Raw genomic sequence first — 26,182 nt, 5'->3', positions numbered from 1 at the left:
TTAAGATTTGTAATTTGTTTAAATTTGGATAAAAACTTGAAGATTTGAAGATAAAAAAGTTGTATTATTCCATTTAATAACATTGCTGGTTGCTGTGCTTATTGCCTGAATAAAATTTGAACCTAGGACTGTTGGTTATTGCTGTCAAAGCTATAAACAAGTCTCCGAGAATAAGAAATGGATTTGGTTATCTATTTAGTTAAAATAGAACAATGCTAGATTAGTCGATCGTCTTTGTTAGTACAAAGAGTTTACAGGAACATACAGTAAATAGTATTTGTATTTCATGGTTTGTGTAGACCATGTCTAGGGCTATAAAATCGGGTCTTAGGTCGGTTACGGTTTGGGTATAATCGGTTCGGGTGTAATCGGATAATATAGTTGTGCGGGGTCATTGTGCTTATGCGGATTGAATGTGTGAATTTTTTCTGGGTCAATTCGGTTTTTAGTTGGATCGGGTTATTTTTTGACATCCCTAACCATGTCTATGTCGAAAGAGCAATTCTTAATCTTGACATAACAACAAATATCATTTTCTAACTCTTTAACTTGAATAATAATAAGTAAATAACTTTTTAAAGCCATTTTCTTGTCAAAGGCTTTTTACATACTAATTAAAGGAATATGTAAATAAATTCCGGAGTTACATTTCTCTTTCACCTGTCTCTCTCTCTTCCTCTCTCCTCTCTCTCTCATGGCGTTTTCTTAAAATTGGTTAAAAGAGGGATTGAATTTACAGAAACAATAATTATTAAATGAACCCAGAAAATTAAAAACAGGGTAATATTCATTTGTGTTTTAGAGCATCAATTGTAACCTAGCTCTTATTTTCCTCCTCTTAGTCTCTTTACTCAACTACCTTACCACCATCTTTTAATAAGGGTTATCCATAAAAAAAACCAAGAAATACATATCTCTTATTTACTATTCTGTACCTCTTAACTAACTTCTTACATGTTTTCCCTTTATAAAAAGAAAATAAAAATTACAAAACATACACAAACCTCCACCTCAACCCCTCTCTTATTTCTAAAAACTACCTCTTAAGGATGGGCTAAAAGTTACCAAATTTTAGCTAAGAGCTAACTATTAAGGAGAGATAAAATTTAAAAGGGGGCTAAGAGTTGTCTAATATATATATATTTTTTGACAGCAACAAATAAGAAAAACACACACTAGGACCCTTTTCTAGCCTTATGGGCCAAATCATGGGCTGATTGAACTATGGATCTGTTAACATGGATACAAACAAAATAAGCTACAGTAATTTAGTTCATACTTTTGAAAGGTTAAAGATATATTTTGTTTGACGGTAATTTATTCGTATTATTTACTTGGATTGTGACTTACTTCTGTGTAGGCCAACCGAAGGTGGAGACGTTGTGGCTGCTTACGGATCACTACTCACTATTTAGTTTGCGGTATAAATTTTGGACTATCCATGTTGTATGTTTATGATTCTCCTTGTTCTCAATTTATGTATGCTTTAATTTGTCTTTCTGTGATATATTTTGTTGTTGATAAAGGGAAGTCTTTGTTTGATGGTTGGTTACTTATGTTTCTTATGGTTTTCTAAAGTATGGTGTTTTCTAGGATGCAATTTGTTTTTATTTGATCGTGTATTTTCAGTGTATTATCTTTCTTTTTATCCAGTTAATAATACATTTCTCTTTTCAGTCATTAGTGAATGGAGATGGTTATACATTATCTATTTAATTACCTTCGTGAATGAATTGTATATATGTTATTTCATATGGAAATCGGTAAGTAAGGACCTGAGCATTAGGGTATTGGAAATTAGAAATTGAAGTTTAATACTTTGTTATTGTGTGTTTTATGTGTTAAGGCTTATGTCTTAGGGTACTTTTCTTGATATGTTGTAGAGTAAAAAAAAATTAAGGGTAATTTAAATTTGTAATTTCAGAAATATGGCGCCTTGTAAGCAATAGATGAAACTTGCTGGAGACGATCGTTTGAATAATGAATATGAAATAGGCGTTGAATATTTTATTAAGTATGCATTTGGAAAGACGGGTGAAAAAGAGAAGATCAAATGTCCATGTGTTAAATGCAAAAACTCATCATTTGGATCTCCAAATATGGTTAGAGATCATTTATTAACTTTTGGCATCATTCAAAGTTATAATTTTTGGTATCATCACGGGGAAAGGGTGGGTGAGGATGCATTTGAGTCACCAACTGTAGGAGATGATGATGGATTAATAGAAAGTGATGGTGAAGATGAGATGGAGACACCGCTAAGGGATTTTTTTCCTAATAATTGTGGTTTTGCTGAAAATGATATGCATGATGGTTCATCGAGTACTAGACGTGAAGATCCTAATGATGAAGCAATGAGATTCTATAGATTATTTGATGATTTTCAGAAACCTTTGTATGAAGGTGTGAGGGGGTCGAAAAAGCGCGAGGCTAATGCGTGACCTTGTCCCTCGTGGGTGTGACGATTCTTTTTATTCAATCAAGTGTAATTGGATTTCCTGTGAGTATACACCCAATTGACTAGTAATATAGGAGTCGCCATTCAGTTTTTAACAACAATGAGAAAAACTGACAAAACCCGGTTATCGTGACATAAAGGGAGTGCAATTATGTTTGACCACGACGGCCGTAGATTCCCTTGTGATCCCTGGTGTGGGGATCTCTCAATATACACCCGCAAGGTAGAGATTGAGGGTTCGGGGGACTGTAACTACCGAGAGGAGTAATTCGCTCGTCGATAACTCCAGAGGCAGGATATCCTTACTAGCTCAGCATAAATAATTGAAGGGACATGCGTTAACTATTAAACTAATCTGAATTGATTTTAGCAATATGCAGCATATAATACTAATTCGATTGTGATTATCTGATTTAAATAGCATTAAGGGACCTAGCATGATAATCCGATTTCCCAAAAATATTATATTTATTAGGCGTGATAGAACAATCATATTAGGTTAGTTTAACAGTTCATAAAAAGGGCGAGGAAAGCAGTTAAATCATCGAAAAGGGACACATTACGACGCACCCTTGAGAGGTGCGTCACGGTTCTCAGAAAACTAACCACTTTGACTTTGCTATTTCTCCTTTTTATTTAACGAATCTCGATTATGGGACAGGATACGTTCTGTTCGATTTATGGATCGATTGCGACAGAACGCGTGAACAGTTTCGCAGCGAGAGGCTTAGGCTAAGGGGTTTAGAGTCAATACTCAGAGTATATTATGTGTTGTTGTGTCACGTCGAAACTAGGGGCCTATTTATAGGGAAGAGTTCGTGGAAAGATAGAATTGCAGAGGTCTAATCCGCAAAGAATTAGGAAAAGAAACGTACCCGGGTATTTTCAGCGCCCAGGCCTGGGCGCCGAAGATTTTGGCGCCCAGAGCCAGGCGTTGAAAATAGGGTCTGGGCAGTTTTGTTTAGTCAGATTCGGATTCCTAAAATCCGAAGAGTTTGAGATTAATTCGAGTCTTTTAGCGCGTATCAATTTTGTGACGGAATGCGTCTGGGCCCGTTATGAACTCTAGGTTCGTTAGGATTTTAATTAATACGTAACTCTTATTTCCGAATCCTTTTAGGAATAGGATTCTCGCAGTTTTCTATCTCATTTAGGATTTATGTTGGAATGCAACACCTAATTCTGACAGGTTTCCTATCTTTTATGATTTGCCACTTTTAGACGCTACCTTTTACGGCAGTTACTATTTTTAGCAGGTTTCCATAAATAGCAGGTTTCGGGTAAAATGAAATAGGGAATCGAGATTCGTTTATTTTATAGGAGATGCGTTGTCAAGTGGAGTTTTTATGCTTTCATCATCGAACCTTTCCCTTGCGGGAATGGGGACAAAAGTAGGTGTCTACAGTTAGCCCCCACTTTGACTGAGTCTTGGAGTAAGACGATGGTCAAAGTATTAGACGGAGTGCGTCACACAAGCCATGGTGTATGTGACCTGTTTTGCGAAGGGTCTCACGAGCCCCCGAGTGATAACATTTGACTTAAGGGTCATCACTTGATGTGTCGACATATCCCTCACGTGTCATTGGGATTTGTCAACTGATAGTATAGAAACTTCCTCACTTGTCATTGGAAGGATCTAAAGATGCGTAGAAACTCCCTCACTTTGTCATTGGGAGTAACTACAGATGTTTTCGAAATTAAAGCTGTAAAGTGTAATTGGGCCTGGCCAAGCCCAACCACGAGGTAAAACGTTTTTTAAAGATTCTCATTTTCAAGGCTAGCTAAACGAGAAAACCCCCTTGTTTTTATAGGATGTAAAACGAAGGAAAATCCAACAAACCAATCCTTTAATTCTTGGAAAAAGGGAAAACCAATAAAAGTTATCGCTGCAGCGACTAAGGACCTGCGCTGTTAGTGACGCAGACCCCGCCCGCTGAAGGTGGGCGAGCCTGTCCTCTGAGGGTGGACCCCCCGTCCGATAGAGGTGGACGAATCTGTTTGATGTTTTTGAAAATAAGGACCTACGCGGTTTGTGACGTAGACCCCACCCGCTGAAGGTGGCGAACCTTGTCCGCTGAGGGTGGACACCCCGTCCGATAGAAGTGGACGAATTTGTTTGATGTTTTTGAAAATAAGGACCTACGCGGTTTGTGACGTAGACCCCGCCCGCTGAAGGTGGCGAACCTTGTCCGCTGAGGGTGGACACCCCGTCCGATAGAAGTGGACGAATCTGTTTTGAAGTTTTATTTTGTTTTATTTTTTGAAAATAAGGACCTACGTGGTTTGCGCCGTAGACCCCGCCGGCTGAAGATGGCGAGCCTATTTTAAATTTGAAGACTTTATTTTTCGAAAACTGAGGACCTGCGCGGCTAGTGACGCAGGCCCTGCCCGCTGAGGGTGGGCGAGCCCATTTTGAATTTCTTATTTTGGCTATGTAGAAGAGCTTTTGGTGATTACAACCTGTTGGTGGGTCGTAATATTTCCTGATTAGATGTGTCCTATAAGTGGGTCCACATTGTGTATTTTTGTTTAACAATATTTTTTGAGATATCCAAACATGTTATGGTGCGTGGCACAGTCTGGGAATGTGATTTTGATTGGCGCTCCCTGTTGGAGTCCACTTTTCGCGAGCCCCCAAGTGTTGGGGCTCGTCGGTTGTTTTTCGCGTCTTGTAATCATGTTTGGGGTCACGCTCGTATGTGCGAGCGACCTCCTATAGTAGTGTGCTATTTTTAGTGAAGCCGTGGAGTGCGACTTTAGCTTTCAGGCGACATCCGGTTTTGGCTTGGCCCGGATTATCCCTTTGACAGACAGACATTTTCTATTTGGAAAACCAATGACTTGACGACACATATTTTTGGTGTTTCGAAGAATGACCATGATATTTAACTTGCTTTTTTTGAAAAGTGTACATGAGCGTTTTCTGAGATGAGTCTAAGTTTCGACCAAGTTTCACTATTATTATTATTTTTTGCTTATTTGGGAGCTAAAGGTGCTTTGGGCTTGATCTTACTTGCAATAGGGCCTCGTGTTTTAGCAACACGGTCTTAAGTCATTTCCTATTCCGTGTTTTTGTGAAATCTGGGCCTTGGGCTGCATTTTCAGCGCCCCAGCTCAGGCGTTAAAAATTCCGGCGCCCAGAGGTGGGCGCTGAAAGTTCTTTCCTGGTAATATTTGATTTTCGGATTTCTAAACACGTTTCCGAATGGGATCAGGATGTTTATTGGGTGCGTTCAGCTATATATAGGGGCTAGGTACGTCCTTATTTTCCACCATTCTCAAATTCTTTCTCTCTTTTTTGCTGTGCTCTAATTATTTACTGCTTTTGCCATGTCGATCCCTACTTTCTCACTCCAACGGACTGTTAGGCGTTGGCTACGAGCCCTTACTCCCACAGAAAAAACTTTGTTAAAAGAATACCACTTAGAGGCACTTTTAGGCTTACAACAAATTAATATTGATTATAATTTTCTGCATGCTGCTCTAAACTTTTGGGACCCCGATCATCATGTTTTTTTCCTTTCGGGGCAATGAAATATGTCCTTTGCCTGATGAATTTGCTGCGATCCTTGGTTATCCTACTAATGCTACTCCTGTTACCCCTGGCACTATTGAAGAGGGTAAAACCACCATAAGGGCTTTCCTAGGGCTAGATGATAACATGTTTGCTGAACTTGTTGTAGACGATAAGGTTAACTTGGCAAAACTTGTAAAACATCATTTTAGGCCTAGTAAGAATATAACCGAACAAAAATTGAACATTCGAGCCCTTGTATTTTGCTTGTTGAATCATTATTTGCTGTCGAATAATAATGGTGAGTTCGGTGACATAAGGCTGATCCCCTTGATTAGCCAGATGGAAAGTTGCTATTCTATTATGCCGTTGGTTGTTGCTGAGACTTTGCTGAGTGCGGATGAGCTGAAGAAGGATGCCAAATCCGAAATTTTTAAGGGAAGCCCCCTATTACTGCAGGTAATCTATTTTTTTCTTTGCGCACACATACGCCGAATAATAATGGTGAGTTCGGTGACATAAGGTGTTAGGTTATGATACATATGACATTACATAGATCATGCGGAAACAACCATTAACCCAGGACAACATATTATTTACACATAATCATATAGCATAATTTAGATGCATACTCTTTGTTGCGTGCCCTCCCTAGCTGCGCCCGAACCGAACAAGAACAAGTCTTTAGGACTCCAAGTGTCGTCCCTCCGTAGATAGTCCACAGCACGTCCGGATCCGCCTTAAGATTGACCAACTAGAATCGCCCTTAAGGTACTAGAAAATTTCGGCACTTTTATGAGCAAGATGTGTGTTTTAATTTTCTCTCAAAAAACTCACTTTTGAATACTTTGAAACTTGTTATAAATTGTGAGCCCTAGCCTCATATTTATAGGGGTATGGAAAGGGAATCGAAATCCTATTCAGATACAAATTAATTAAACCTAGAATCCTACAAGAACTCTAATTTAATTAATTTATCAAATAGAATTAGGAATTTAATCATTAACCGAACTCTGCATGTTTTAGGAAACGTGCACGAACACAAACACTTGCACACACACGCACGGCAGCCACGATGGGCCCCCATGCGTGCGCGCGAGCAGCAGCCCACGCAGCGCCCGCGCGCGCTGCGCGCTGCGCGTGCTGTGCGCGCTGTGCGCGCTGCGCAGCTTGCTGGGCCAGGCCGTGCGCTGGGCCTGGCGTGGCTGTTTGTGCGGCGCGCTTGGCTTGCTGGGCGATGGCCTGGCTTCGTGCTGGGCCTCGTCCGGCAGGCCTCGTCCGCTGCTTATTCGTACGATGCGCTTCCGATTAAATTTTCCGATTCCGGAATTCATTTCCGATACGAACAATATTTAATATTTCCGATTCCGGAATTAATTTCCGTTTCGAACAAATATTTAATATTTCCGTTTCCGGAATTATTTTCCGATTCCGGTAATATTTCCGATTCTGACAATATTTCCGTTTCCGGCAATATTTCCGATTCTGGCAATATTTCCATTTCCGATAATATTTTCCGATACGTACCATGTTTCCGTTTCCGGCAACATCTACGACTTGGATAATATTTATATTTCCGATACGATCCATATTTCCGTTTCCGGCAATATCATCGTTTCCGGAGTATTCATTTCTTGCCTGTGACGATCTTAGCTCCCACTGAAACCAAGATCCGTCGGTTCCGAATATTCATAGATGGAGTATTTAATGCCATTAAATACTTGATCCGTTTACGTACTATTTGTGTGACCCTACGGGTTCAGTCAAGAGTAAGCTGTGGATTAATATCATTAATTCCACTTGAACTGAAGCGGCCTCTAGCTAGGCATTCAGCTCACTTGATCTCACTGAATTATTAACTTGTTAATTAATACTGAACCGCATTTATTAGACTTAACATAGAATGCATACTTGGACCAAGGGCATTATTTCCTTCAGTCTCCCACTTGTCCTTAGGGACAAGTGTGCATTTCCTAATTCCTTTGTCGCTCGATGCTTGCTCTTGAACATAAGGTAAGAGTTGTCATCCTTATTATGTCCAGAGGTGTTCCTCGGTTTCAGAGTTCAACTGATCAAATAAACAGATAATCATAGCCTATGATTCATCCGAGCACGGCCATGCATTTCACAGTTTCTAGCTCTCCGAGTGGCCTTGTACAACTTTTAAGCATCTCATCCCGAACTATGGGAGGACAATCCCTAATCTTGCGATCTTGAGATTAGACTTCGTTTGATAGGTGATTACCTGAGCGTTGCCTTTATAGCCTCCTTTTACGGTGCGACGGTTGGTCAACGTCAAAGCAACCAGTTCTCAAACAAGTAATCTCAAATCACTCAGGTATTGAGGATTTAGTGTCTAATAATTTAATGAAATTTACTTATGACAGATTTTCATCTCTTACAGTAAAGTTTCATAGGTCTTGTCCGATACTAGTCTTCCCAAAGTAAGTATCTATGCAAATGATTATAACATTGCCATGTCCACATAGTTCAAGAAACAGAACTACTAGTCATCTTGCATTCTAATCGTCTAACGTTTTCTATGCGTCCAATTTTATAGAAAACTCCGACTAGGGACCATTTTCAACCTTTGACATTCAAGTTCACTTGATAGACATTTCTTAGTCACAGGACTGGTCCTGACAGTCTATCTTGAATATATCGTCAAATTGAAGGGACTCATCATTTAATAAACCACAAATTAAATGGAAAAATGAATTCTTTTCATTTATTGTGAATGATTAACCAAAAATGTTTTACAAAGATTTAAACTCTAAAACTTTAAAACATTAAACAGAGACATCAAAGCCATTCTCCAATATGCTTGATCCCCATAGCTGCAGTGTGCGAGTTGTGCTTCGCCTGCGGCAGAGGTTTAGTTAATGGATCTGATATGTTGTCATCAGTTCCAATTTTTCTTATCTCGACTTCTTTTCTTTCAACGAACTCTCGTAGAAGGTGAAATCTACGAAGTACATGCTTGACTCTCTGGTGGTGTCTAGGCTCTTTTGCCTGTGCAATAGCTCCGTTATTGTCACAATACAGGGCTATTGGTCCTTTAATGGAGGGGACTACACCAAGTTCACCTATGAACTTCCTTAGCCATATAGCTTCCTTTGCTGCTTCATGTGCAGCAATGTACTCCGCTTCAGTTGTAGAATCCGCAATGGTGCTTTGCTTAGCACTTTTCCAGCTTACTGCTCCTCCGTTGAGGCAGAAGACAAACCCAGACTGTGATCTAAAATCATCTTTGTCGGTTTGGAAACTTGCGTCCGTATAGCCTTTAACAATTAATTCATCATCTCCACCATAGACCAGGAAGTCATCTTTGTGCCTTTTCAGGTACTTCAGAATATTCTTGGCAGCAGTCCAATGCGCCTCTCCTGGGTCTGACTGGTATCTGCTCGTAGCACTGAGTGCGTACGCAACATCTGGGCGTGTACATATCATAGCATACATTATTGAACCAATCAATGATGCATATGGAATCCCATTCATTTGTCTACGCTCATCAAGTGTTTTTGGGCACTGAGTCTTGCTTAGAGTCATTCCATGAGACATGGGTAGGTGGCCTCGCTTGGAGTCCGCCATCTTGAACCTATCAAGCACCTTATTGATATAAGTGCTTTGACTAAGTCCAATCATCTTTTTAGATCTATCTCTGTAAATCTTGATGCCCAATATGTACTGTGCTTCTCCTAGATCCTTCATCGAAAAACATTTCCCAAGCCAAATCTTGACAGAGTTCAACATAGGAATGTCATTTCCGATAAGCAATATGTCGTCGACATATAATACTAGGAAAGCAATTTTGCTCCCACTGACCTTCTTGTATAAACAAGATTCGTCTGCGTTCTTGATGAAACCAAAGTCACTGACTGCTTCATCAAAACGTATATTCCAGCTCCTGGATGCCTGCTTCAATCCGTAGATTGACTTCTTTAGCTTGCATACCTTTTTAGCATTCTTTGGATCCTCAAAACCTTCAGGCTGTGTCATAAACACAGTTTCTGTTAAAACGCCGTTTAAGAAAGCAGTTTTGACATCCATCTGCCATATTTCGTAATCGTAATATGCAGCGATTGCTAACATTATCCGAATAGACTTTAGCATTGCAACTGGTGAAAAGGTTTCATCGTAATCCACACCGTGGACTTGCCTGTAACCTTTTGCGACCAATCTAGCTTTGAAAACTTCAAGTTTCCCATCCTTGTCCTTTTTCAGTTTGAAAACCCATTTGCTTCCAATGGCTTGGTAGCCATCTAGCAAATCGACCAAATCCCATACTTGGTTTTCAGACATGGAGTCTAATTCAGATTGCATGGCTTCTTGCCATTGCTTGGAGCTAGGGCTCGTCATAGCTTGTTTGTAAGTCGCAGGTTCATCACTTTCAAGTAATAGAACGTTATAGCTCTCGTTCGTCAAAATACCTAAGTACCTTTCCGGTTGAGATCTATATCTTTGCGATCTACGCGGGGTAACATTTCTAGATTGACCATGGTTCTCACCAGATTCTTCTAAAGATCTCTGAGTTTTATCCTGAATGTCATCTTGAGCATTCTCTAGAGTTTGTTGTTCGACTCGAATTTCTTCGAGGTCTACTTTTCTCCCACTTGTCATTTTGGAAATATGATCTTTCTCCAAAAAGACACCATCTCGAGCAACAAACACTTTGTTCTCAGATGTATTGTAGAAGTAATACCCCTTTGTTTCCTTTGGATAGCCCACAAGGATACATTTGTCAGATTTTGGATGAAGTTTGTCTGAAATTAATCGTTTGACGTATACTTCACATCCCCAAATCTTAAGAAAAGACACATTTGGAGGCTTTCCAAACCATAATTCGTATGGAGTCTTTTCGACAGCTTTAGACGGAGCTCTATTTATAGTGAGTGCAGCTGTATTTAGTGCATGTCCCCAAAATTCTAATGGAAGTTCGGCCTGACCCATCATTGACCTGACCATGTCTAGCAAGGTTCTGTTCCTCCGTTCCGACACACCGTTCCATTGTGGTGTTCCAGGAGGAGTCAACTCTGATAGAATTCCACATTCTTTCAGATGGTCATCAAATTCATAGCTCAGATATTCACCGCCTCTATCAGACCGCAGTGCCTTAATCTTCTTGCCTAATTGATTCTCTACTTCACTCTGAAATTCCTTGAATTTGTCAAAGGATTCAGACTTATGCTTCATTAGGTAGACATAACCATACCTACTGAAGTCATCAGTGAAAGTGATAAAGTAGCTGAAACCACCTCTAGCATTTGTACTCATTGGTCCACATACATCTGTATGGATTAAACCCAATAGTTCATTTGCTCTTTCTCCAACTTTAGAGAAAGGTTGCTTTGTCATTTTGCCAAGTAAACATGATTCGCATTTACCATAATCCTCTAAGTCAAATGGTTCTTGAATTCCTTCCTTTTGAAGTCTTTCTAAGCGTTTCAAGTTTATATGGCCTAATCGACAATGCCACAGATAGGTGAGATCTGAATCATTCTTTTTGGCCTTTTTGGTATTTATGTTATATACTTGTTTGTCGTGATCTAATAAATAAAGTCCATTGACTAATCTAGCAGATCCATAAAACATCTCTTTAAAATAAAACGAACAACTATTGTCTTTTATTAAAAAGGAAAATCCCTTAGCATCTAAGCAAGAAACTGAAATGATGTTTTTAGTAAGATTGGAACATGGAAACATTCTTCCAGTTCCAAAACTAGCCCGGAGGGCAACGACAAATAGTAAGTTCCTACAGCTAATGCAGCAATCCGTGCTCCATTTCCCACTCGTAGGTCGACTTCACCCTTGCTTAACTTTCTACTTCTTCTTAGTCCCTGTGGATTGGAACATAAGTGTGAGCCACAACCTGTATCTAATACCCAAGAAGTTGAATTAGCAAGTATACAGTCTATAACGAAAATACCTGAAGATGGAACGACTGTTCCGTTCTTCTGATCTTCCTTTAGCTTCAAGCAATCTCTCTTCCAATGCCCCTTCTTCTTGCAGTAGAAGCATTCGGATTCAGAAGTGGGTTGACTGACCTTCCTCTTTGCAGATTTGGCGCCAGTTTGCTTAGTTGGGCTGGCCTTGTTGCCACCTTTCTTAGCATTCCTCTTCTTTCCAGATTTCTTGAACTTGCCCCCACGCACCATAAGCACATCCTGCTTATCACTTTTGAGCGTCTTTTCAGCGGTCTTCAGCATACCGTGAAGCTCAGTGAGCGTTTTGTCCAGACTATTCATACTGTAGTTTAGTTTGAACTGATCATACCCGCTATGAAGAGAATGTAGGATGGTGTCTATAGCCATTTCCTGAGAAAATTGCTGATCCAGCCGACTCATATTCTCAATGAGTCCAATCATTTTGAGAACATGTGGACTTACGGGCTCGCCTTTCTTAAGCTTGGTCTCAAGAATTTGCCTATGAGTCTCGAATCTTTCGACTCGAGCCAGATCTTGGAACATGTTCTTCAACTCACTGATGATTGTGAAAGCATCTGAGTTGATGAACGTTTTCTGCAGATCCGCACTCATGGTGGCGAGCATTAGACATTTCACATCCTTGTTGGCATCAATCCAACGATTGAGGGCTGCCTGAGTGACCCCGTCGCCTGCAGCTTCGGGCATCGCCTCATCCAGGACGTACTCCTTTTCTTCCTGCATAAGAACTATTTGCAAGTTCCTTTGCCAGTCAAGGAAGTTTTTCCCGTTCAACTTCTCCTTTTCGAGAATTGATCGAATGTTGAATGAATTGTTGTTTGCCATATTAAAAACTACAATTGAAAAGAATAAACAAATAAATAACCATTCACAGTTTCTCTTAATAAACTTAAATTCTAGCATACATGCATAATTCAATGTTTATTAAGCATTTTATTCAAATTATGTGTTCCGGCAGGTGTGAATAAAATGATTCCAAGATCCTAAAATCATTGAAGAACTAAGCACAGTTTGTCGACTTAATCCTAGAACATCTTAGGTAAGCAAAAGCCTTTTGCTAATAGTCTAGAATTTATTCTTGGTTGATAGGTACGTCTAAGGACTTATTAGGTAAACCTATCGAATTTTCCAGGACATAAAAGGACTCCTTACTTATATCGTTGAGTTTCACCAAAACTAACATGTACTCACAATTATTTGTGTACCTTGCCCCTTTAGGACCAATAAGTAACACCTCGCTGAGCGAAAACTATTACTAGATTGATGTAAAGGATATCCAAGCAAGTGTATATTTTGGCATGGCACCTTTTAACTCAATTTTTAAGTTTGGAACTTAAGGCTCTTACTATGTTGGTTAGATTTTAAGTGAACTAAAATCCTTAATCATGCAACATAATCAAGCTTTTGATCTCATGCATTTTAAGACATATTTAAAACAATAAATAACTTAAAGCATGCATAAGATAAATGTGATCTAGTATGGCCCGACTTCATCTTGAAGCTTTGACTTCAAAGTCCGTCTTGAAAATCTCCGTGGGAGGCACCATTTTCTTCAAATAGGATAAGCTATAACTAATTACAACTATTTGATGGTTCGCAGACCATATTTGAATTGAAAAACAACTTTGGTACTTTAGACCAATTACATTCAAATTAATGGTACGCAGACCATATTTTCTATCCTATTTGGGCCATACTAGTCACTTCATAACCTGCAAAACAGTACATATACAATATATACCATTCACCCATTCATTATCATGAATGGCCCACATAGCTGGTTAGTAAAACACATTATGCATCACGTAAACATTTGCAGCAATTAATCAAGGGCACCAATAATCTACCAATTATTCAGTCCTTATTAATTCTAATCAAGTTGTTTTAACCTTAAGGATTTGTAGACCTAATCAAGAGTTTATGACTAAAAAACGCTCCCACTTAAACCAATAAATTTATATGCTTTACTAATTTTAAACATAAAAATGTATTTCAAGTCCAACCGGAAACATACAAATTTAATTAAAATTTAAAGCTCATATCAATTTATAATTGAATCCAAAACTTTAATTTAATTTCAGTCGTATTTAAATTAATTCATGATTTTAATTTTAGTAAAATAATTAGAATAAATAAAATTTATTATAATTACAATATTCAAAATTAAAATCCAAGAAAATAATTTAAATTATTAATTTTAAAATTAATTAAAATTACGTGAACTGAAATTTTCAAATTAAACATTCAAAACGATCTTTAATCGTAACGCAAACACCCTACGCGTTGCACGCCCATGGGCCGCACGCACACAGCCATTGCTGGCCATGTGCGCGCAGCCCATGCGCTCGTCGCATAGCTGCTGCATCCCCATCGCAAGCCTCCGCACGCATTGGTGCTCGCTGCGCGCGCCAGCGCTCATCGCATGCGAGCTATCGCTCGCAGTGCGGGCGAGCCATCGCTCGCTGTGCGCGCGAGCCATCGCTCGCTGTGCGCGAGCAATTGCGCGCGATCAACGCTGGGCGCAGCGCTCGTGGCACGCGAGCTTGCGCTCGCTGCGCGCGAGGCTGCGCGCGCTTGCGCGAGGCAGTGCGCGTTGTGGCGCAGCTCGCTTGCTGCCCACACGCGACTGCCTTGGCTCGCCCTTCGCCCATGCCCATTCGTCCATTGCTCATGGCCCACGACACAAGGCAGGGCTGCTGCCTTGTGCTCGTGCACTACGCCCTTGCTCATTGCATTCGTGCCGCACGGGCGACGAGCTCCCTTGCTCGTCGTCGCATGCCCGCATTATACAACACCCCTTAAGGGTAACACGAAGCGTCCATTGCTTTGTGCGTGCAAGTTATATGAACGAATCGCATAAAAAATTTAAAATTTATAAAATTAATGACAAATTAATAAATATTATTAATTTCATAATTTTAGGGCGAAAAAATCGAAAATTTATTATCCAATTGATTTCCGATTGTTATGGATTCAAGTCTAGGTCATAAAAATTTAAAATTTATCATAAATTTACAATTTTTATGGTGGTTTTTAATCATAGGTTTCTAATTAAATTACAATTAATTATGAAAATCAAATTAATTCTAAATTATTCTAATTTTCAACAAATTAATCATAATTACAAATTAGATTGCATAATTAACAAGACTAGGCATTCAAACTTGTTAAACATATGCAGTAGGTCAATCAAAAATTCAAGATTTATCAACAAGAATCGCAAATATTTAATTTAACATCTTAAATTTACGAAATTTTTGCATTCGAAAAACTAAAACCTTCGAAAAGTCATAGTTAGGCTTCGAATTTGAGAATTCTGGGTTCGGCAGAAAAATACTGTTTTTGTCAAAATTTTAGAATGCCTTTTACATGCGGAATTGACACAAAAATCACTCGATTTAGATGAGTAACGAAGAAACTGCCGAAAAACTGCGTACGTATAATTAAATAAACGCAATTTGCAATTAATTAACAATTACGAAAATTAATCACCCCTTTTAATTCTTGCAAATTTGTAATATTTAACCATGTTTATGCAATTTAGATTATGAAAATAATAAGGGGCTCGTGATACCACTGTTAGGTTATGATACATATGACATTACATAGATCATGCGGAAACAATCATTAACCCAGGACAACATATGATTTACACATAATCATATAGCATAATTTAGATGCATACTCTTTGTTGCGTGCCCTCCCTAGCTGCGCCCGAACCGAACAAGAACAAGTCTTTAGGACTCCAAGTGTCGTCCCTCCGTAGATAGTCCACAGCACGTCCGGATCCGCCTTAAGATTGACCAACTAGAATCGCCCTTAAGGTACTAGAAAATTTCGGCACTTTTATGAGCAAGATGTGTGTTTTAATTTTCTCTCAAAAAACTCACTTTTGAATACTTTGAAACTTGTTATAAATTGTGAGCCCTAGCCTCATATTTATAGGGGTATGGAAAGGGAATCGAAATCCTATTCAGATACAAATTAATTAAACCTAGAATCCTACAAGAACTCTAATTTAATTAATTTATCAAATAGAATTAGGAATTTAATCATTAACCGAACTCTGCATGTTTTAGGAAACGTGCACGAACACAAACACTTGCACACACACGCACGGCAGCCACGATGGGCCCCCATGCGTGCGCGCGAGCAGCAGCCCACGCAGCGCCCGCGCGCGCTGCGCGCTGCGCGTGCTGTGCGCGCTGTGCGCGCTGCGCAGCCTGCTGGGCCTGGCCTTGCGCTGGGCCTGGCGTGGCTGTTTGTGCGGCGCGCTTGGCTTGCTGGGCGATGGCCTGGCTTCGTGCTGGGCCTCGTCCGGCAGGCCTCGTCCGATGCTTATTCGTACGATGCGCTTCCGATTAAATTTTCCGATTCCGGAATTCATTTCCGATACGAACAATATTTAATATTTCCGATTCCGGAATTAATTTCCGTTTCGAACAAATATTTAATATTTCCGTTTCCGGAATTATTTTCCGATTCCGGTAATATTTCCGATTCTGACAATATTTCCGTTTCCGGCAATATTTCCGATTCTGGCAATATTTCCATTTCCGATAATATTTTCCGATACGTATCATGTTTCCGTTTCCGGCAACATCTACGACTTGGATAATATTTATATTTCCGATACGATCCATATTTCCGTTTCCGGCAATATCATCGTTTCCGGAGTATTCATTTCTTGCCTGTGACGATCTTAGCTCCCACTGAAACCAAGATCCGTCGGTTCCGAATATTCATAGATGGAGTATTTAATGCCATTAAATACTTGATCCGTTTACGTACTATTTGTGTGACCCTACGGGTTCAGTCAAGAGTAAGCTGTGGATTAATATCATTAATTCCACTTGAACTGAAGCGGCCTCTAGCTAGGCATTCAGCTCACTTGATCTCACTGAATTATTAACTTGTTAATTAATACTGAACCGCATTTATTAGACTTAACATAGAATGCATACTTGGACCAAGGGCATTATTTCCTTCATAAGGCTGGGCGCTGGAATATTCGGCGCCTGGTCCTGGGCGTTGAAACTGCGCCCCAGGAACCTTTTTTCTTTCTTTTCATTCTTTTGATTCAATCGTACCTGTTTTTGCAGATTTGGCTTGCGGAACGGCTTAGACTTTTGGAAGCTCTTGCCGATCCTAAACATTATCGCCCTATAGCTTTGGGTAACCGAAAATACTTGCACCAAGGCCAGGACGAGGCCGAATGGACCTCCTTTTTTACTTATGGCATTTGTTCTATTAAATGGGTGGTACCATGGTGGGGTTTGACTACTATGACAGGGGGGTCTGATGTATCGGTTTATATTTCTTTGTTGGGGCTGTCTTGTCCCATTTATATTTTCCCTTACCGAGTCATGCATCAATATGGTTTAAGGCAGACTATCCCCTTTTCTGATACGGTACCACCTAAGGTAGCGACTTTTGCACAAACACGGGTCTTAGCGTGGGCTAGGTATTATGATGGTCTCCCGCGTTGGGCTGTAGCTACAAATGGGTTTGTGGGTCTTTCTGAAAACTATAAGTTGTGGATGAGTTTTGATGACAAGGATGTGAGGACCGAGGCTCGTAATGGGGAGCCGGTTGAGCTTTTGATACCTCGTATTCGTGTTAAGTATGAGGGTCCTGATTCTGCCAGACCTCGTACCTATAGTTTTAAGACTGTGAAAGCTCGTCCTGATCGAAAGCGAAAGGAATTTATTCCCCGTTCCAGTGTCAGGCCTAAAAAGATGCCTAACATGAAGGGGCCTGCTGTTGTTAAAAGAAATGCAAGCTCTCGCGGAGATCGTCGCCGGAACAATGTATGGGTTAGGAAGGCTCGGCCGCCTGTAGAAACAGTGGCTAGTCCAGTTGATGATAGTAATCCTTCTCCCACCACTGTTTGTGCCCTTGAGGCTGAGCGGGCTATAACTGAGAATATTTCTAAAGCTTTGGCATCTTTGGAAGTTAGTGTCCAGGAGCCAGTTCTTATGGAGATTGATATTGGGGCAGCGTAGAACACTATGGGGGTAGATCCTGCGAACATTGCTCTCTTCAAGACTTTATTTGATGATCCGGAAGAACTAGAGTAGTGTAGTTCTTTGCTAGGGTGTAGTTGCCCTCTATTTATTTCAGTTGTGTTTGTTTTTATTCCTAGCACTTTGTTTTCCTTCTTATTATATTTTAATAAAGGCGTATTTTTAGTTTTCATTCAATTTTGTTTACATGTCTAACACTTTTTTAAACAAAGAATATAATTTTCTTATTATTATTTGGACCGAATCCTTGGTAAGGATTGCCTACGTATCTTGTCAGAATCAGGTCGCGCGTAGTTCTTAGCTTTAGAATAAGCTCTAGTATGCCGGATTTCGGTAGATATGTCCTGAAGTGGAAACATATTACTTAATCGGTCAAATGAGTGAAGTATTTGCCATTTTCATCTGCCGTTTTCCATAGGTTGCTTAAAATTCGACCAATTTGTTGGTAAACCTATTTGGATACGTACTGTACCCCCCAAGTGTTCGTTATTTTTCCGTTGTGTGCGGAAAAAATGACGAGCACTTTTCGGAAAAAAAGGGAAACTTTTGGCAGGCAGAGAGTTTCAACGCCCAGGCTGGGGCGTCAGAAATTTCGGCGCCCAGCCCTGGGCGCTGAAAATAACTTGGGCGGTGAATTTTGACGTTTTTGCTTCACATGTTCTTGCGTTTACTTCTATTTCGTTTTTTGTGCCTTGATATTTTGCTTCGTAGTTAAAGTTAATTTTGAGGCTATTTTGGAGGTTTTTTTGACTGTTAGCGTGAAACGCATTTTGTCCAGATTGATTTTTTCTATTGGTGACTCAAAACAGTTTCGAAAATGGAGTTAGGGTGCGGAACTTATGAAGATCTTTGTGGAGGGTATGATGGAATCTATGTGAAACCGCTGTTGGTGGATTCTATATTTTATGAATTTATTTTTTTGGTAACATTTGCATTTGTTTTAAATTTTTGATTTCTTTTTGATTTTGGGTTGCATGGATTGGCTCTTATGATGACATTGGTTGGCTTTTTAGGTTTTGAGGATGGGATAGTGTGGTTTATTTTGTGGGTTTCGGGAACTGGTTCACATGGCATTATTTCAAGACCGAGTGGGCTTTGTTTGTTGGGCCTATAGTGGGCCGCTTCTTTATTATTATATATTTTTTTTATTTTGCAAGTACATTTGGTGTTTATTTAATGTTAGGCTAAAATTTTTAGGAAAAATATTACGCCTTTATTGATTTGGAAAGTAAGGAAAACACACTGAAATAAAACTGACCCATATTCTAAAGGGCCTTAGGACCATCTAAAGTCTCTATTATTTTTTTCTATCAATCTAAAGAACTACTAGGCGCTTTTTACTAATGGTGCTCTATGTGGCTCAAGCCTGGGGTTTAGTCTCATAAAACTTTGGTCCTTCACCGGTACTCATCTTGAATTCCATTCCTTTTGCGTTGACCCACTGATATGTCTTCACCCATCCGTTCCCGACCTCTTGTGGTGTTGATGCAGGAGAGATTAACCGGGTTGGATCGAAACCTTCATCTTGTAAAGCTAGGGTAGTCATCACAGTCTCGTTCTCCATAGTCATCACAGTCTCGTTAAACAATGTCCATAGAGCCTGGTTGTCCAATATTTCAGCTGTTTTAGTCTTGGTGAGGTGGGGTGCCTCATCCAAGGTGTGGCAATCATTTCAAATCCGGGTTTTAGCAAGCCATCCTGAACGAAGGGTTCAGGGAAATCACAGCATGGGTGTTCTTCTCCTTCCCGAACAAACATCCCGTTAAGGGTCCTTTGATATGGGGGAAGGAGGGTGGTTTGTTTGGCTTTGTTAAGGCGTAGCCTAGATAGGCGGTCAGCAATATCTTCCTCCGTTGGTTCATAACCTAAGCCAAAGGGAGTAGATTTGTCGGGAAAAGGATGGAATGTGCATTCCTTCTTCCTTATGCCCAATGGGGTTCCTGGGAAATAACCTTGAGCTAACAGCATTCTAGGGATGACTCGGGATGCATGCGGGTCTAGGAATGCTGGATCATAATCTTCGATGAACTGGATTGTTTCTTCCATTTGAAACCCATAAAGGTCATCTGCAGTTTCGGCCGTTCCAACCATAGTACAACTGACGTCGAGAGGAGGGGCGCGGATTTCTAGTATTACCCCGTTATGGTTAAGTTTAACCATTTGGTGCAAGGTAGAAGCCACACCTCCTAAGTCATGGAGCCAAGGTCGCCACAAGAGGAGGTTGAAAGTGGGCTTGATGTCGATTATTTGAAACTCCGTGGTGCGTGCCACAGGCCCGGTTTGTATGGCAAGGTTGATTTTTCCCAATACAGGCCTTCGGGAGTTATCATAAGCTCGTACCCCTTGCGTGGAGGTTTGGAAGTCGTCGTTTCCCAGCCCCAAGCAATGGGCGGTTCGCAATGGGCAGACATTAACCGCCGAACCATTATCTACGAGCGCTAGGGGGATGTTTTGTCCTTTGCATCCAACCACTAAGTAAAGGGCTTTATTGTGAGCACCCCCCTCTCTGGGTAAATCTTTATCAGTGAAAACTATGGCCTTTTCTTCGGCATCTCTCGTGACATGGCTAACCAATGAGTCAGGTGTGATATCTGTGGGTACTCAGATGAGGTCAAGTGAGCGAATAAGCTTTTCGCGATGTTCTTTTGAAGTACACATAAGATCCCAGATGGTAATCTCAGCCTTGGTTCTTTTCAGTTGTTTCAGGAGAGGATTTTCAATGACTTCCGCGACGGTGGCGTGCCGCCCGTTCTCAGGAGTTTGCCTAACCGGGATGTCGTCCATAGGAGGTGGGTGAATATCCGGTTGGTATATCCTTCCGGATCGGGTGAGGTTGTCGACCTCGGGCTCCTGAGGGGTGGTGTCAATGAGAGCATTCCCGGGCCAAGTTTCAGTGAAGAGGTCCTGGCCCGAGACTTGAGATAGGTAAATATCTTCGGCATCATCGTTCCACACACCGCATACTTCCCCCTCGATTCGATCCATAGGTACCACAGCGAGTGGTGCACCTTGAGGTGTAATATACACCGTAGGGTCGAAATTCTCTGGTTGGTCGAGAGAGATGTGACAAGAGCCGAGTGAGCTCTTGTTGTTGTTGGGTTTGCCAACGTTAGGGAGAGGTATTACTTCATCCTCTATCATGTCCTGGATCGTATGTTTTAGATGCCAGCAGTTTTCAGTGTCATGCCCATTTCCTTGATGGAATTTGCAGTAAGTACCTTCGACCCAATATTTGTTTTTGACAGGAGGGTCACGGGTGGGGCCTATAGGTCTCAACTTTCCTTGATTGGTTAGTCTTTCAAAGGCTTGTACCAAAGTTGACCCGAGTGGGGCAAACTTTCGGTCTCGGACCCATCTTATGGGGTATCTTCGGGCGGGAGCCTCTTCTACAGCATGGACTTCTTGGGCTTGGGGTGTGTTACCCCGATTATAGGTGTTGGTCTTATATGCAGGTTTGCTCTGTATGGTTTTGGCGAGGTCGTCCTCGATTTTTATTCCCACATCATAAACCCTTTTGAAAGTGTCGAGTCCCAGGTACCTAAGGTGTTGTCTGTAAGCCGGGTCTAAGTTGTCAATGAATTTTTGGACCAATTCTGTTTCGGGAGGCCTATTGATTAGTTGGGCCGCCTGGTCCTTCCATCTAGCAAAGTAGGTTGTGAAACCCTCATTTTTCTTTTGGAAGAGAACTTCCAGCTCGCGCATGGTGACTTGGAAATCCATGTTCGACGAGTATTGCTTGATGAAGACATTGACAAAGTCTTCCCAAGTGGGGAAGAGCTTAGGGTCCTGGTGATAGTACCATTTGAGCGGCACAGGTTCCAAGGACAAAGGAAAGGCAGGTAGGTACATGGACTTGTCCACGCCTTTCAAGTTCATGGTTTTCACAAAGCTTAGTAGATGATCACGGGGGTTATCCGTGGCCTTGAACTTTGGTAAGTCAGATGAACTGAACTTTTATGGTAATTTGCCAGAAAAAGGTCCAAGCTCGAGGGAGAAGTATTTGCTCCCCATGGTTTGCTGTAGGACCATTTTTTCGATCCTCTTCTCGTTTTCGAGGTCATTTTTGGCTTGCGCAGCCGCTAAGGCTTCGTTTTCCAATTTTCAGTTGGCCCATGAGTTGGGTCATTTGGACCATCTTGTCTCGCAAATCTTCGATGGACATGTTTGGAGGTGCGAATCGAGGTTGGGGAAGCGGAGATCCTTGAAATGAGGGACGACGGACGGGGCTTGGAGTTACTAGACCTGGTGTTGGTGATGTATCTTTGAGACGCACTAGCCGTTGATTCCCTGATCGGCACCAAGTGGCAGGACCAGTCCTAGGCATAAGATAAGCTAAAGTTTAGGTTCCCAAAGTTTCAAGCATTACTTAGTCTAGACTTCGACTCTCTAAATTGGTTTTTCACTTTTTCGCTCTTTCCTCTGTCGGTACACTTTTTGGGGTTTTTTTTTGTTTTGGTCATTCTTTGGATTTTCGAAACACTTGCCTGTGTGACATACATAGTTGTTAGCATGTTCGGTTTTGGTGCCGAGCATTTCCGTCGTAGGAGGCCTAACGACGACACAAAGAGTTATTGACTTTTCGCGAGTCGCCTTTTGAAATCGAGTGCTTTTCTTACGCCCTTGTAGTAATTCCTTTTTCATGGATATTTTTTGCTACGTATTTTCTTTTTTGCTTGGGCACCGAGGCTGCTGCGCCTGACCAGAAAGCCAAGCAGCAACTTCAGCGCCCAGCAGTGGGCGTGAGAAATTTTGGCGCCCAGCCAGGGGCGTTGAAAATGCGTCCCTGGCTGGTTCTCGTTTTCTGTTTTCTGTTTATGCGACTTCGATTTGCGTGCTTGCCTAATAACGTCCTTTACGCGTAACAACGTTTGTGGGATTCGTTACAGGCCATCCCGAGCGTCGCTTATTTTGTGGCGATCATTCGGGTTTGCGGAACACGTGTTTCGGTATAACTCTTTGGCAAATTAGTCTATGAATGTTTGGGCAATTTTTAAGGTCATTGGTTTTCTAGGATAGTTTGTCACACACAATCACATATTTCGCTACACATAACTACATTACAAAAAAGGATTTGAAAATTAAATATGCCACGTAGTTTATGATAGGCTTCTATGGGTAGTTTATTTGTGCCTGGCTCGGTACCGCTTCTATCGTAGATCCAACACATGCCCCGGTCGAGGTAGTGTCTTCAACAGACGAATTTTGCTCAAGAGGCCAACTCGCAAGTGCAAGCCAAGGGGGCAGGCAGGCGAGAGGGACCTAATGGGCGAGCGATTGGGTTCGGGATAGGTGTACTACCTGTGCAAGTACCGAGTGGGAAACATGCGCGGCGTATGCACCCCCCTATTGGCGAAAAAAAGGTATGCTTAGTCCCAACTCCCGAGGGAGCCGAGATTCGTTATGATGTTCTGCCTGTTCACATTAATATGCTGATTTTCAGGTCGTCCCAACTTGATGGGGAAATAAACGCGGGGTAGGATCGTTTCACTCTTCGGCTATTTTGATTACCTACAAGCACGAGTATTTCCTTCACTATCCCCAGTGGAGTCGCCACTGTGAGGGGGTCGAAAAAGCGCGAGGCTAATGCGTGACCTTGTCCCTCGTGGGTGTGACGATTCTTTTTATTCAATCAAGTGTAATTGGATTTCCTGTGAGTATACACCCAATTGACTAGTAATATAGGAGTCGCCATTCAGTTTTTAACAACAATGAGAAAAACTGACAAAACCCGGTTATCGTGACATAAAGGGAGTGCAATTATGTTTGACGACGACGGCCGTAGGTTCCCTTGTGATTCCTGGTGTGGGGATCTCACAATATACACCCGCAAGGTAGAGATTGAGGGTTCGGGGGACTGTAACTACCGAGAGGAGTAATTCGCTCGTCGATAACTCCAGAGGCAGGATATCCTTACTAGCTCAGCATAAATAATTGAAGGGACATGCATTAACTATTAAACTAATCTGAATTGATTTTAGCAATATGCAGCATATAATACTAATTCGATCGTGATTATCTGATTTAAATAGCATTAAGGGACCTAGCATGATAATCCGATTTCCCAAAAATATTATATTTATTAGGCGTGATAGAACAATCATATTAGGTTAGTTTAACATTTCATAAAAAGGGCGAGGAAAGCAGTTAAATCATCGAAAAGGGACACATTACGACGCACGCTTGAGAGGTGCGTCACGGTTCTCAGGAAACTAACCACTTTGACTTGCTATTTCTCCTTTTTATTTAACGAATCTCGATTATGGGACAGGATACGTTCTGTTCGATTTATGGATCGATTGCGACAGAACGCGTGAACAGTTTTGCAGCGAGAGGCTTAGGCTAAGGGGTTTAGAGTCAATACTCAGAGTATATTATGTGTTGTTGTGTCACATCGAAACTAGGGGCCTATTTATAGGGAAGAGTTCGTGGAAAGATAGAATTGCAGAGGTCTAATCCGCAAAGAATTAGGAAAAGAAACGTACCCGGGTATTTTCAGCGCCCAGGCCTGGGCGCCGAAGATTTCGGCGCCCAGAGCCAGGCGTTGAAAATAGGGTCTGGGCAGTTTTGTTTAGTCAGATTCGGATTCCTAAAATCCGTAGAGTTTGAGATTAATTCGAGTCTTTTAGCGCGTATCAATTTTGTGACGGAATGCGTCTGGGCCCGTTATGAACTCTAGGTTCGTTAGGATTTTAATTAATACGTAACTCTTATTTCCGAATCCTTTTAGGAATAGGATTCTCGTAGTTTTCTATCTCATTTAGGATTTATGTTGGAATGCAACACCTAATTCTGACAGGTTTCTATCTTTTATGATTTGCCACTTTTAGACGCTACCTTTTACGGCAGTTACTATTTTTAGCAGGTTTCCATAAATAGAAGGTTTCGGGTGAAATGAAATAGGGAATCGAGATTCGTTTATTTTATAGGAGATGCGTTGTCAAGTGGAGTTTTTATGCTTTCATCATCGAACCTTTCCCTTGCGGGAAAGGAGACAAAAGTAGGTGTCTACAGAAGGCTCCATCTCCTCGACATTGTCTGCAATTGTTAATTTGCTTCACATTAAAACTCTTGGGAGGTGGAGTAACGAGTCATTCACTATGCTTTTGAACTTTTTGAAAACCCAGTTGTTGCCAAAAGAGTCATCCCTTCCTGATTGTTTTAATGATGCAAAATAATTTGTTAAAGATTTAGGTCTCTCATATGAAAAGATAGATGCATGTGTTAATGATTGTATGCTATTTTGGAAAGATGATGAACAATTAGAACATTGTAAAGTTTGCAAGGCTGCTAGGTGGAAACAAGGTAAGCATAGTGGAGAAACTAGAACCAGGGAAAATGGTAAGAGAATACCTCAAAAGGTACTTCGATATTTTCCACTAAAGCCTAGACTTCAACGTTTGTTTATGTGTTCAAAGACGGCTTCTGATATGAGATGGCATAATGAAAGGCAAGCTGAAATTGGTGTGCTTAACCACCCTTCTGATGGGAAAGCATGGCAAGATTTTGATGAAAACCATCCATCATTTTCTTCAGAACCTCGTAATGTTAAGTTAGGGCTTATAAGTGATGGATTTAACCCGTTTTCTAATATTGCAAACCCATATAGCATTTGGCCTGTTATGTTAGTTCCATATAATTTACCTCCCTGGGTTTGTATGAAACAATCTAGCATGATGTTGTCAATGCTTGTACCCGGCCCAAAAGGACCAGGTGATGCAATAGATGTCTATTTACAGCCTTTCATAGAAGAGTTGAAAGAGTTATGGGAAGTGGGCGTTGAAACCTATGATGCTTCCAAATGTGAAAATTTTAAAATGCATGCTGCTTTGCTTACAACAATTAATGATTTTCCTGCTTATGGCATTTTATCTGGATGGAGTACAAAAGGAAAGCTGGCTTGTCCTTGTTGTCACAAAAAAACAGCTTATTTGAGGTTGAAAAATTGCTGTAAGCATGTGTATATGCGTCATCGACGTTTTCTTCACATTAAGCACTCATGGAGAAAGAAGAAAGATGTATTTGGAAAGAAATAAAAAGGAGAGCCACCAAAACCATTGTCAGGAGAGGAAGTTCTTCAGCAAGCGAAAGATGTTAAAGGTTTTTGTTTGTCAAAAGATCCTACTAAGAGAACCAAGGTATGTCACAAGACTAGAGGGGATAATTGGAACAAACTAAGTATTTTTTTGAGTTGCCTTACTGGAAAACACTTCTGTTACGACATAGTTTAGATGTAATGCACATT

General features: G+C 40.9%; 1 protein-coding gene across 1 annotated transcript; it reads left to right on the top strand.

Annotated features, from left to right (window-relative positions):
• The first annotated feature begins 1,949 nt into the window (after window positions 1-1,949).
• LOC130463109 (uncharacterized) lies at window positions 1,950-25,973 on the top strand. The gene is made up of 2 exons (XM_056832153.1): window positions 1,950-2,403; window positions 25,126-25,973. The coding sequence occupies exons 1-2, from the start codon at window positions 1,950-1,952 to the stop codon at window positions 25,971-25,973; spliced, it is 1,302 nt and encodes a 433-aa protein (XP_056688131.1).
• The last annotated feature ends 209 nt before the right edge of the window (window positions 25,974-26,182 follow it).

The sequence above is a fragment of the Spinacia oleracea genome, chromosome 6, assembly GCF_020520425.1.
Source record: "Spinacia oleracea cultivar Varoflay chromosome 6, BTI_SOV_V1, whole genome shotgun sequence".
NCBI lineage: Eukaryota > Viridiplantae > Streptophyta > Magnoliopsida > Caryophyllales > Amaranthaceae > Spinacia > Spinacia oleracea.
This window is presented reverse-complemented; position numbering and strand designations above follow the sequence as displayed.

What these genes read in the sequence shown, in the direction of transcription:
- LOC130463109 (XM_056832153.1), top strand. Translation starts at nt 1,950, where the DNA reads ATGAAACTTGCTGGAGACGATCGTTTGAATAATGAATATGAAATAGGC. An exon ending in TCAGAAACCTTTGTATGAAG is followed by an intron (nt 2,404 to 25,125) that starts GTGTGAGGGGGT and finishes AATTTGTTAAAG; the next exon opens with ATTTAGGTCTCTCATATGAA.